General features: G+C 43.8%; 1 protein-coding gene across 1 annotated transcript in view; it reads right to left on the bottom strand.

Moving 5' to 3' along the window:
• Positions 1-14,383, bottom strand: part of LOC142803982 (lysosomal alpha-mannosidase-like) — a 105,360-nt gene that overhangs the window by 65,898 nt on the left and 25,079 nt on the right. Inside the window, exon 4 of the mRNA XM_075890382.1 lies at positions 58-251. Within this exon, the coding sequence (XP_075746497.1) occupies positions 58-251 (194 nt within the window). The remainder of the gene's footprint in view (positions 1-57; positions 252-14,383) is intronic.

The raw sequence follows: 14,383 nt of genomic DNA, 5'->3' as shown, positions 1-14,383 counted from the left end.
CAGAGAACTTCCGCCAGTAATACGTACAGGGTGACTAAATCTTGCCGTCTCTCTTACCTGCGCCAGCAGGGAGGCGTATTCCCTGGAGTGGCCGAACGGATCAATCTGCCATCCTATCCTAGGCACGCCGCACTTGCCGAAGATGTCCTTCAGTTTGCGTATACCGTAGGTCATCTGGTCGATTGTGTTGGTGTAGAAGACACAGGCCTCGTCGTTCATTACCCAGCCACCACTGATGAACTCCATTTGACCTGCGTGACGTGAGACATGCGGTACGCTTTTGCAGAACTGTGTCACGTAACGCTCGAGTTCTGCATTGATTGATTGATTTGTGGGGTTTAACGTCCCAAAACCACCATATGATTATAAGAGACGCCGTAGTGGAGGACTCCGAAAATTTTGACCAATTGGGGTTCTTTAACGTGCACCCAAATCTGAGCACACGGGCCTACAGCAATTCCGCCTCCATCGGAAATGCAGCCGCCGCAGCTGGGATTTGATCACGCGACCTGCGGGTCAGCAGCCGAGTACCTTAGCCACTAGACCACCGTGGTAGGGCTCGAGTTCTGCATGCTCAATAGAGCCGTTCAATTGAGTTAATTCAAGCAGGCCTTGTAAGTGTGATTACCAAACCCAAGACGTATTTATGCGCCCTGTTCCTGCTGTGACAAATATCCATCCCTGTTCAGCAAATATTGGAAACAAACGAAAACAAAAAAGCTATTCAGAACTATGGAAGAGACGATAGTGAAAACTCATGCTTGCTGAGGCCCAAGAAACCTTTCCCTGCAAACGCAAAAAAAAAACACACCTTTGACTGCATTGGAAGCATTAGCGAACATTCATCTATGCAAGTACACTTGCATTCACAGCATCTTTATTGTATTTTGCAGCTTTCAACTGTTACACCTAGGTTTTCTTACAAGGAAAAAAATACAGCCAACTCTCTTAAAGCTTTAGTTAATCTCCCGTTTTTCCTTTTTGTTCTCTAAGCACCTCAACTTATATTCGCATTGCCAACTAGTGAGTCATTTTTCCTGCCCTTTAAGAAGCAGCACATTACACAAGAAAACCTAGTGAAACTGTAAGTGTGTTCTTTTCTTCCTTAGGGATTAAAAATAAAGTAACTAGCCAGACAACCAAAACTTTCACCCCATCTCTCCTCAATATTCAGCAAAGGTCAAATACTCCAGCGTCATTTTTTTTTCTCATACCATCATTTACCTTGGTGTAACGTTTAAGGAAAGTGCACTCAAACTTGTGCGTAAAATTAAGCTTTCATATGAGTTTCAATCTGAGTATGGATCTGAAAGACGGAAATTATATGTGGTAGGTTGCTTGAACAGCTTTTAATCTCAGTACTGCTTAGGCGTATGTCTAAAAGCGATATAGCTCTACATAGAAGCTACACTAACACTGCATGCGTTTTCAGAAATTGAAATTGTTGTGAAGTTATGTCGGACTGTTAATTATTGTGACTTGCGTCAATTTTACGGCCGTCTCTGTAGCTTTACCTCCAATAAAGTCGTGGTTTTCCACTTTCTGTCAGTCACTGAGCGCTTAAAAAATATGGCTGAAACTGCTGGTTCACCTTTGTTAGAGGGCTTCATCCAGTGTGAGGCCCACGGGACGGCTTTATGCTCTCTCATAGTAGAGTACCTCGTACTCTGAATCAGTAGCTCAATTTTCTAAACACAAGTCAAGAAATTTAAATGCACAGCATTTCTTAGTCCCAAGACGTCACGCGTCGCGTGTCGGCGGCGATGTCCTTACCCCCCCTGCGATTGCTCGGGCCTCGCGTCTCGTGCCAGCTGTTCACTCCCCCTCCCCTCTTTCGCGTCTCAAGGCCGACGCAGGCAGCGTCTGCGAGTAAAAACCAACTGCTCGAGCTGCACAACCTTTCACTGGCCACCCCATATACGTGTATGCACTGTATCGCACAACGGCGTTCCACTACTCGTTGACGGCAACGCTGCTTCTTCATTCAATAGATAAGAATAATAAAGACGAAATAACAATTGAGCACTCCGAAACCACACCCGATTACGCAACATTCACGCGATACCTTCCCCCACTCTGCAACGCATTTACTCGAGTTCCTCCGAGGGAAGATGTGGACGGCTTTCTTTTTTCTTAAATGCGAAACATTTCTTAGCGAACTTCGGCGACTTTGACCATATCTATCTATCTATCTATCTATCTATCTATCTATCTATCTATCTATCTATCTATCTATCTATCTATCTATCTATCTATCTATCTATCTATCTATCTATCTATCTATCTATCTATCTATCTATCTATCTATCTATCTATCTATCTATCTATCTATCTATCTATCTATCTATCTATCTATCTATCTATCTATCTATCTATCTATCTATCTATCTATCTATCTATCTATCTAGCTGCCTAGGACTTATAGCTCTTCTGGGGGTTTGGATAATGGTATTGATACCAAACTTGGTATGCTATAACATGACTGTATAACGAGCATATTTGACTAGTTATAACATGAAAATCATGACATGTATGTCATTAATGTCATGGTTTACATTTCATGGTCTTTGGTCTTGCTGCTCTTGCGGTGGTTTCGTTCACATGGCATGTTGCAAAACAGGCATGACATGATTGCATGGCAAACACAAGCGACAAACTCTAGCATGAAAATTATGACATTCGTTTCATGTAACAACATGACTACATGCCAGGTTATTGATGCGCTCGCGGCCATTTCACTAGCATCACATATGTTGGTACTGCGGTACGTGAACAGATGACGAAGGTATGTGACTGGTGCAAAGATGATAATCGTGACATGCTTGTTATGTAACAACATGACTACATGCCACTCTCATGATGCGCTTGCGGCCATTTTGTTAGCTTCACATATGCCAGATTTAGTATTACGTGACGTTATTGGATGAAGAAGGTGTGTGACTTGTGCAAACATGATAATCACGAGATGCGTGTCATGTGAGAACATGACTACATGCCACAGTTGAGGTGCCAATACATTTCAACTTGATGCGGTGCACGTGCTTACCAGCGTTCGTTTCATCACGTCACGCCGGTGTGGCCACGGCAGGCGCTGGTCCTACAATATACTCACCGGCGCGCGCCATGCTGCGTTGCTTTGACGCAACGCAGTATCAAAGTGGGTAACGCATCGACGCGAAATGCAGCATGTCGTATTTCGTGCCGTTTGCCATTGAGCCGTGCCGACGGACGCTTGTCGCGCCTAGCGTCTCACTACAGAGTGCTCACGTTTTCCTAACGTAGCGTCGCTGTGCCCAGCGTGCGCGCGTGTCAACGCTTTATTGGAGTATATTGCGCCCTTCATGATGCGCTCGTAGCCGTTTCGCTAGATCCACATATGCCAAATTTGGTGTTACAGGAGGTGAATGGGTGCCGAAGTATGTGACTAGTGGAAACATCATAATTGTGACACGCGTGTGATGCAAGAACATGAAAACAAACCACGTTCATAGCGTGCTCGCGGTCGTTCGCTAGCTTCACGTATACTAAATTTGGCATCTCGTGACGTGAATAGATGACCAAGGTAAACGACACATCCAAACATGATAATCATGACACGGAAGTTGTGTAAGGCATAGTTTATTTTTACATTGTGACGTTGTGGTGATTTTGAAGTGACATATTAACCTTCCTCATTCGTGCTTCGAGTATCATTGATTCATACTGTCCGTGGGATCTACCAATTTTTTGCATGTAGTGTAAATAAAATATTTTAAACAGTAGACGACCAAGTACTCTAAATTATTGAACACTCTTTTTAAACGGATATTCCGGTGTCGCGTCGCGGCCTCCAACGAAGACATTCGGGCGCGTCGGCGGGCTGTGCTGCTCAGTTCAGGCCTGGACAAGCAACTCTGGGCGATCCAGCTGGCCAGGGGTGCTGCCGTGAGAAACGGTCTTTCCACTAGCTCCTAGGAGGGAGCTTAGCTCAGCAATCCGCCTGAAATTAATAAAGTTTACTCCTCTCTCTCTTTTTCTAAACGCGACTTGACGTTCACTCCATCAGAGCTAGCGAAGGCTTTCGTTCGCGGCGTGTGTCGCGCGGACAGCTGCTTACAGTTCTGCCGTAGTGCAGTACTCCGTACAGGAAATTGTTTACTATCTGTTCTCAACACGAACTAGCTCAGCTAGGTCCGACAGTGCAAGCGAAAGCCTTTTACGCTTGGTCATGCTTGTTTACGCTTGGTAGCTGAAACGCAATTTGCGAACTGAATGTTATGGTTGGTCACATATTTTATGCTGCGAGCACTCCGTATTAACGTTTCAAAGGAGGCGAAATGGTTGAATTCTTGTACTGTGTGATGTCATTGCACGTTAAAATAAATAACACCAGATGGTGAAAATTTTCACAGCTCTTCATTACGGCCTCCCTAAATCTTATTGTCGTTTTGGGACGTCAAATTCCTAGACGTTGTGGGCATTTCTAAGACGTTTTTTTATTATTTGTGGGAACATCTTTTGAGTCCACTCTGTGCCTCCGATGTGACCGTTTTTGTCCACATCTTCCAGGCCTAATGAAGGCACGCAAATGATTACGTTGCAAGTGATGGTGGTGCGGAGTATTACTGCGACTGAGCGTATAGCCTCAGAAAAAATTCATCTGAACCAGTGCTTCACCATTTCGATGAAACAGCACCTACACACCTGCATGCTGCAGCTAGCGGTCACAACATCGGTGGTGTTCTCGTGCAGCGTGATGAGTCATCCCATGAAGGATTGTTGCATGTGCCGACCAATAACGAGAAGAATTACACCATCACTGAACAGGAGTGTTTAGTTGTCATGTGATCCGCGCAGAGCCATAATTTTACCATTGTTACAGGCCACCATGGCTTGACTATCCACACTCAATAATTTATCAGGACGCTTTGGTATATAGATTATACATCAGAATAAGACGTCACAATCACCTACAAGAGCTGTAAGAAGCACCAGGACGCGGACGGGCTTCCTTGCTGCCCACTTCCTATGGCGCCGTTCACTGGTCCCGCTACTAACTTCAGCGATGCACGCTTGGATGGCTTTCCGCATATTTTTTGTCCTCAGCCGCCATTTACAACATTCCTGTTGCTGACCACGGCTCCATCATGACCGGACCACCTTTATGACGCTCACTGTAGACGCATCACAGATCGCCTAAAAGTGAATTGACAACCGTCTAAGAGCCGCCTTCGGTGACAACTCAGGCAGTTCAAGCTCGATAATCACGTTCTTTACCATCGCATCTATCACCCGGATGGTCAACGCTGGGTGCCTGTTCTGCCTCCTCTCTTCGAGCCGATAATCATATTAAGGTCTGTCACGATGACGTAACTGCTGACCACACATCGGTTTTCACAAAATATATGACTTTATTGAAATTTATTTACATTAGCCTGGTCTCTTCATCAACGTAGCAAAATACGTCGCCCCTTGCAATCTTTGTCTCTGCTGAAAGCTTCCTAAATCACATTAAAGCGGAGAGCTGCAACCACATACATGTCTGTTGGCCCCATTCGAAGTCTTTGCCAAATATCCATCTCTCCCCGCGACTCCCACTGGCCATCGAGGGATAGTGGCAGCTGTCGACTACTTGACACGTTACGCTGAAACATCCTGCGTGACTTCAGTCCCCGCTTATGACGTGGCTACATTTATGTTTTAAGCCTTGATATTGCGACATGGTGTTCCTCTTGTCGTCCTGTGTTACCGTGGAAAAACTTTCCTTTCACCAATTTTTGAGAAATTGCTCAAAGCCTCTGGAACTAGCCACAAGACAACCTACAGCTATCACTTCCAAACCAACGGGCTAACTGAGCGATTTCATCGCACTCCCAAACCAACAGGCTAGCTGAGCAATTTCATCGGACTTTTTTTAGGTGCTTGGGAACGTGTGGATCACGCCCAACGCAGTTTAATGAGCCGGCTCGCATTTCTAAGCAAGACAGGTTTAGATTCACGTCTTTGGAGAATCTGCGGTTGTAGAGACTTTTGTGCGTGTACTACACCGAACGAGACATTGTGTGCAGTGACTCATTGTACTATACCACAATCACCCCTCATCATACCCTCCTCTTTCTTTCCATTTTCCCCTTACCCCCGTGAGGAGTAGGCCGGAAACCCACTTTCAAGGCCGACCACTTCTTCTTCTTCTTCTTCTTCTTCTTCTTCTTCTTCTTCTTCTTCTTCTTCTTCTTCTTCTTCTTCTTCTTCTTCTTCTTCTTCTTCTTCTTCTTCTTCTTCTTCTTCTTCTTCTTCTTCTTCTTCTTCTTCTTTTTTTCTCTTCTTCTTCTTCTTCTTCATCGGACTCTCTCCGACATGATAGCCATGTACATTTAGCCATACCACAGAAACTGGAATGCAATTTCGCCGTTCATAACGTTCGCGCATAATACCGCTGTACGACGCACAACGCGGCTACTCGCCTTTTTACTTTGTCTACGGGCTATAGCCATCTCCCCTTCTTGAAGTCTGGTTTTTGACCGACCTTTTTACTCCATCTGCACCCTCATGTGAACAATATGCCTCACCTCCCGAACACTCGCCAGTTTGCCAGACTCAACACTTTCGAGCAGCGGCCGTAGGATTCGGACGTCTACTAAGAATCTGTTCTCTCCGCTACAGACCGGTGCAGTCCAGGTGTTCCAGCCGAGCAGCATTCTCCCGTGTGCAATCACGCTCGTGTCAACACGAGCCAACCTCCTGTGCCTCCCCTGTGCCTGACTGCGCCGGCGCTGCCTGGCTACTGGAAGATCGACATCGACTCGCTATCATCGTCTTGTACGACCTTTAGCGACCTGTCATTCGCACGTGGAACGCTACGGCGCGTGGTCACTCCTGCGCCTGCGCTGGCCTCATCGTAGGTTATATAAGGAAGTCCCGAGCGCACCCGAACCGATTTTGAGCAGCGGCCGTAGGATTCGGGCGTCTACTAAGAATCTGTTCTCTCCGCTACAGGTTGGTTCTTGTACTATTACCCCCGCTCGTGTTGCCTGCTCACATGCGGCTGCTGCTCATAAGTGTTGCCTTCTGGTTTTGCTTGCACACCATGCCCACTAACACCGACCTTGCTAACAAAATCGAGCACCTTGACTCCCTGCTTCATGCTAAACTTGACAATCTTGTTGATGATCTTGTGTCTAAAATATCGAAAAATTTAGAAGATCAGGGACTAGGCAATCTTTATGCACTTGCCGATAGTGTACGTTTCATCAGTGACCAATATGATTCAGTGCGCAAATCTGTAGATGAGCTGGTGCAGTCAAACAAAGCACTGAGGGCAGAAAATGACGAGTTAACCAAAAAATTTGCAGATATGGAGCAATACAGTAGGCTCAATAACATTGAAATCAATGGTGTTCCATGTACACAAGGCGAGGACTGCGTAGTTCTTTTGAATACCATTGGACAAGTGATTGAATGTCCTATTCAATAGACAGATATTGATTCAGTTCATCGCGTCGCCAGTAAAACAGCTGACAAGTGCATCATCGCGCACTTTTGTTCACGCGAGAAGAAAAATGAGTTCCTTCGCAAAGCGCGTAAGGCCCGACTGCGTGCATCCCGGTTAGAACTATCCGGAAGTAATGACAATCCAGTCTTTGTCAATGAACATCTTACCATTGCCAATAAAAAGCTGTTTAGTAAAGCGCTTGTTCTAAAAAAGGAAAAAAAAAACTGGCGGTTCCTCTGGACAGAGAATTGTCATATCAAGGCCCGCAAGACAGGAGACAGCAGGATATTTTGGATTAATACGGAATCTGATCTCAACTTATTCACGTGACGTTGACTAATTCGGTTCGCTTTTCCCACTTCATAGCTTTCGTCGTGTATCATCATGTCGTTGCTTCCTTTCGAGGAAACTAAATCCCTCCTTGCTAATTCTACTTGTTCATTGCTGCACATCAATGCGCGTAGTTTGCCAAAAAACTACGATAACAACATTGGATTCACTGACTTACTCTGTCATTCCTTTTCATTTTTATGTATTACTGAAACATGGCTAGGATGTTGTGATGGCAATCTGTACAGATTTCAATCGTTTAACTCTGAATATTGTCACCGCGATTCGGGTCGCTACGGCGGCTCGGCCATATTTATATCGCCCGAGATAAAGTACAAGCGCAGGACTGACCTATCTTTGAATATTCCGAACTGTGAATCTGTATGGATCGAGGCTGCTTCCCCTCCTCTGTCAATCTAAATAAAGTGATCAGTGCATGCATTTACCGTTCTTCATCTTCGTCTATTCCGCATTTTCTACATAATTTAGCTGCTGTACTCGACATTATCACCGCAGAAAATAAGCAAGTTGTTTTGGTTGGTGATATCAACATTAACCTAATGGATACAGATAACAACAGCACCATAGCATATAGTGATTGTTTTCTTGGCTTCGGGCTTGAATCCTTAATTTCATCCCCTACTCGATTTTCACCCACTGGAACAAGCACGCTCATTGACCACGTATTAAGCAATTTTTCGCCAACCCCTAGCGCAGGAGCCATTGATGTGTGCATCACTGATCATCATCCTGTCTTTGTAACTTTCGCCGTAAATCTACATCGCCTTAACACGGGCCATTTCACGTCAACCTTCGATCAGGAAAACTTTATCAAGGCAAATCAAGGCGCTGAGTGGTCTTCCATTAGCACCTTAGAAAATCCTGAAGAAGCACTAGGCAACTACTGCTCCCTATTTCTCAAAGCTGTGCATGCAAACACTAAAACTGTTAAATGCAAGAAAATATATAGGTTTCAACGTAATTCCTGGTTAACTCAAGGCTTGTTAACTAGTATGCAGAAAAAAGATAATCTCTACAGGAAAACAAAAAAAAACAGCCATATATTGTGAATTTGAGACTTAGGTATAAAAACATAGAAAGATGTTAAATAAACTGCTGAAACAATCAAAACGACTTTATTATGAAAAAAAATTCTGTGAAGCAAGAAATGACCCAAAGAAAAAATGAAAACTTTTCAATGACTTCTTAAACAGACCTCAGGTTATTAAAGTAATTGATAAAATTAGGTATAAACAGCAAATCTGTACTGAGTCCTCAGACATAGCCGAGTCTTTTAGTGATTACTTTTATGAAATATACAATGATAGGCCCAAAGTATCCTCGTACACCCTTACCCGCTGTATTCATTCATTCTTTCTATTTCCTGTTACCATTGACGAAGTCTATTCTACAATCCTGAGTCTAAAAAACTGTAGCGCTGGACTAGATAATGTATCGGCATTTCATTTAAAACTTGCTGCCCCAGATATCACAGAAGTCTTAAACAATATTATTAATGTCATTTTTAAACATAGTGTATTCCCGAGCTCACTCAAAAAAGGCAAGTTAATCCCAGTACACAAAAAAGGTGATACGACAGATGTACGTAACTACCGCCCTATTTCTATTTTGTCTTCCATCAGCAAACTTATTGAAAAATTATTTCTGAAACGTATTAACAAGTACCTCAATGAATTTAAGCTGCTAAAGCCTTGTCAATTCGGTTTCCGGGCTGGTAGTTTTATGAATTTAGCATTGCTATCATTAACCGATTTCTTGAAAACGTCCATCGACAATGGTAATTTCACAGGGTCTGCATTTCTTGATATCACGAAAGCCTTTTATACCATTAGTCATAATACTTTATTTAGCAAATTAGAGTCCTTGGGTATCTCTGGCCTATCCTTGACCTTCATAAAAAACTACCTTCTTGATCGTGAACAATCACTCTGCACTGAGGGCGTTAATTCTAATGTTAAAATAATTAATCAAGGGGTCCCACAGGGTTCTATTCTTGGACCCTTACTGTTTTGTATCTATATTAATGATTTGCCTGACTGCCTTGAAGATTCTGAAGTTATTCTTTACGTTGATGATACGACCATTTCCATTTCGCATAAATCATTACCTACTCTGATCAATTTGTTGAACAAAGAACTGACTAATGTCGTTGAATGGTGTCGCTTAAACAACCTAACTTTAAACCCGCTCAAAACTCAGTTCATGGTTTTTAAAACATCACAAAAAATGCTACCTTTTATTCCACAAGTGTTCATTGACAATCATTTTATTCCTGCGTCTAACTGTGTGTGTTTTCTGGGCGTAAAACTAGACCCTCATTTAAAGTTCACCAATCATATTCTTTACGTCAAACAAAAAACAGCATTTGGTATAAGACCACTCATCAAATCTCGTCCTTTTTTTCACTTGAAGCCTTATTGTCTTTATACTTTGCCTTCATACATAGTCACATCACCTATGGCATTACATCATGGGGAAATACATATAACAGTCATATTTCGTCTGTACAGCACATTTAGAATCAGGCCATTCGAATTATTACCAACAGTTCATTCTATTCTAATGCTACCCCACTCCTTCAGGCTAACTGTGTTCTTACTGTGTCTGGCTTATTTAATTTTCACTTAATCATTTTGTTATATAAACAACTTAACAAACAGCTTGTGTTTGAATTAATTGATGCTAGTTTACTCACTATTACAGCAATAGCACTAGATTCGCCCACAGTCACACTTTCCTTTTACCTAAATGTAACACCAATTATGGCAAAATGACGTCCGCCTTTGCGGTCATTAAATTGTGGAATAACCTGCCCCTTACACTAAAATCATCATCATCTTTTCATGCATTCAAACGTGAACTTAAAAACTTCATCTTTCATAACTAGGTTGACAACGATGATTACTTAACGATTCTTATGTCTTATGTATCCGGGCATGAAATTGGAAAGTCTTTGCAAATTTAGGTTATTGCTTTATGGCGTGAATATGTTTTACTTGTATAACTTATTACTATTGTTCTTGTGTCCCATTCTGACTGCCCTTTTTGTTTACTTGATGTTATTTCATGTAAGTTCACTGTTTACGTTTCACTTGTGTTGCGTATTTTACGTGCTGTTATAATTAATAATTTTATTCTTATTGTTAACCGAGGGTCCCACTGCAGTCGCTTGATTTTGGGACCCTCGTCTGCATACTACAACCTACGAATTTTGTATTTTGAATGAATGAATAAACTGAAACTGAAACACTTATGCAAGAAAACAAGACCGCGAAAATCGGCATGACGCATCCCACACCGCCGTGTTCTTCTACCCCGGCGACGACGGGCTACTCCGGACACCAGTTCACACTTCTGGCCTGTGCGACAAATTTCAGTTTCGGTTCCTCGGCCTATACACAGTCTTAGAGCAGACCTCCCTCGTTAATTATCGTGTTGAACCTGTGATTGTTCGAAATGACCAGTGCCGTCGCGGTACCGAGATAGTCCAGGTCTCGCATGTGAAGCCTTTCACAAGGCGCTCTCCACACCTATCAGTTGCGGCCAGAATGACCGCTCTGATGCGCGAGGAATAAGGGAGGGGATTTATAAGACGCTTCTTCGTCCCCTGTGTATAACTGTTGTCACTTCTTTTATTCATCCTTCGCAGCAGAAGGGCAGTCATTATCATTATTGAGCCTTTTCACGACCTGACGCTTGGCCTCGTGGCAGCGCCGGTTCACCCTTGTCTTTTTCTTTCTTCTTGAGTTCCATTGAAGCCTTTCATCTGGCAAGATGTGTTTTTTTACTTGATGTGAGCCGCGCTGCAGAAGTAAGGTTCAGAGGTCGAACACGTGGTGCCGAAACCCAGGACCTCTGACGATGCCAACATCATCGACGTTGGGAGCCGCAACATTTTGGAAGATGACGCCTGCGATCTTAGCGAGATACATCGACTGCGAGAGGCAGAATGGAACGATATCTTAGATGACGCCAGAGGCTGCAGTTCCAACTAGATGTCCTGTTGTCTGAGGCGCAAGACCACTTGCAGGAAATCAAGCCATCATGGAAGCAGCACTAAGTGTATTCCTCGACAAAATAACCTCATTTTATGGTCAGAGAGAAAAAGCGGATGAGGCAATTTTCGAAGACACGCCAGACGACCTCTTGGACAGCGAGACGTTAGATGCTGGAGAATACGCGACAAGGTTGTTACTCTCACAGCGAATCTACGAGTCAAGGTGAATGAATGCCTGGCTCTTCCAGCCCCAATCCTTACGAACGTTCACCCGTTATCATCTGGCAAAAGCAAGCTTCCCCAACTGGAACTCGTAAAATTTGATGGTAACAGCAGACTATGGCCGAGATTTTGGACGCAGTTTACATCAGCAGTCCACAACAACAGCGAGTTAAGCACAGGTAACAAGTTCAACTACTTGAACAGTTTGGTTACCGGAGCTGCCACGTCTGCCATATCGGGATTATAAGCTATTGAACAGTGCTATAAAGACGCTATTGAAACTTTAAAGAAGCGTTTTGAAGATAAACAGATCATTGTGCACGACCATTTGTAAGGTTTGCTGGATCTAGAGCCGGTGTCGTTGTCAGCAGACGTTCGTAAGCTCAGGCAACTTTAAGACAAGGTGCAGGTTCATATTCGAAGCCTCAAGGCTGTTTGCACAAACTCGACAACTTATTGCTCCATGCGTAGGGAAATCCTGCTAAGAGTTCCACTGACGGACATGGTACTACGTTTTCACGAGATTCACAAGGCATTTTCGTCGGCTGCATTCTCTTCGAAAACGCAAGGCAATTCAAACCGTGTAACAATTCCAGAAGATAACAATCTTCGAATGCTTCTAAAATTCTTCTAACTTCAACTCACTTGTCGGGAAGCTGTTGCTGAACAAGGCGTAACGGAAACTCGTGGAGCCCCAGATAAGGGACGACTAATACACAGTCATCCACTTGACATTTCCACGACAGCTGCTCTACAAAGCTCAACAAAAAGTACACAACAATGCCTGTTCTGCCGGTCTGAAAAGCATTCCGCCGAAGTATGTGATACGAAGGATATCGACTTCTCAAACAAAAGGGAGATGTTCATCAAAGCGGGACGATGCTTTTGTTGCCTAAAGCAGGGCCACATGGCAAAAGATAGCAGAATCCGGTTAAAATGTGGCAAGTGCGCAAGGAAGCATGCAACATCTGTTTGCGCATCCGACGACATCAAAACGACAAGAAGGTGATGTCTGCATCGGTCTATATGATGTCCAAGCAGGCAAGGTCAGTCGTAATGCTGCAGAGTCTGACAGCCATCGTCTTGGGCGCCAAATCATCCGGTCGCTACAGATTCCTTTTTAAAGACGATGGTCTTTCTTGGGGACATTCGACGGAAAAATTTTGGTCTGTCTGTCTGTCTGTCTGTCTGTCTGTCTGTCTGTACATTTATCTGTTTGTCTACCCTAACGATACCTCAAATGGCAACAAACGGCCAACCCCTTCCGCAGCGCCCACCAATATTGCTCAAGGTTTAGCGTTCATAGTTGTGCGATTGTCAATTAAAAAAAAGCAAATATTGCGCATATCTGAGGCACCATAACAACATGTCTATGTTTTGTATATCTGCCTTTATACTAGGACACACACAAAACACTCTAAGGACTGTAGCGTATAAGGCGCTGCGCTGACAGTGCAACACGATGCTCAAAAAGGTGTTTCCAACGCTTCGCTACGACGGCATGGTGGTGGCACCTGCCCGTTGCTTTTTATTCTGCACCTTATCACCTCCATCACTAACGCGCAACTTTCTCTGTGGTCGGGCATGCCTTCGTTTTCGAAGATAACTGCCAGATGGCGCTCGTGTTTAACGTGCCTAGATGCGCTTGTTCGCCTCCGTTACTTACTTGAGGCACTCCAACGCAGCGCCTTCAGAATACAATTCACCAATTTTCTTGCGCAGAACATGAAATAAACGTCTTGTTCACTCTCTCCAGATTCAAGACTATCGTCTTTCGACGACATTTACAGTGTAACATGTAGATCGAGCCTATTTTTTCATAGCGGAAGTCAGCGGAGCCTCATTACAACCAAAGCTTATGGAATACTTGGATGCGAACTAACAGAAGAGGAAATGTTGGCCATCGGTGTGTTCGGGGGATATAAAATAAGGAAAACTATGAAGAAGGTACGTGTATCGATTCTCCCTGCGAACCAGAAGTTTCCGATTTCAATAGAGGCGCTAGTGGTGTACACTATATGCACTGAATGCATTTTGGTACCAGAAGAAAACGTTATAAGAGAAATGAACAAGATGCACTTGGATACGCGAGCTCTCTCTCTACAAGGAGTAGAAGGCAAACAGATTGCGGTCCTTATTGAATCAGACTATTATTGGGATATAGTAACTGGTACCATGAAGCCTTTATTCGAAAAGTTGAAAGCTGTCAAGACGAAACTGGGATGGACTGTGCAAGGATCATTTTCTACTGAAGCCGATGTTACACAGTGTGCCAGTATTGCTGTCCTACGATCCGCTGTGACCGAGCAAAATATCTCGAAAGTTTCGACTAGTTTCTGGGA

The sequence above is a fragment of the Rhipicephalus microplus genome, chromosome 3, assembly GCF_043290135.1.
Source record: "Rhipicephalus microplus isolate Deutch F79 chromosome 3, USDA_Rmic, whole genome shotgun sequence".
Taxonomy (NCBI): Eukaryota; Metazoa; Arthropoda; class Arachnida; order Ixodida; family Ixodidae; genus Rhipicephalus; species Rhipicephalus microplus.
Note: the sequence above shows the minus strand (reverse complement) of the source record. Positions and strands in the feature narration are given on the sequence as shown.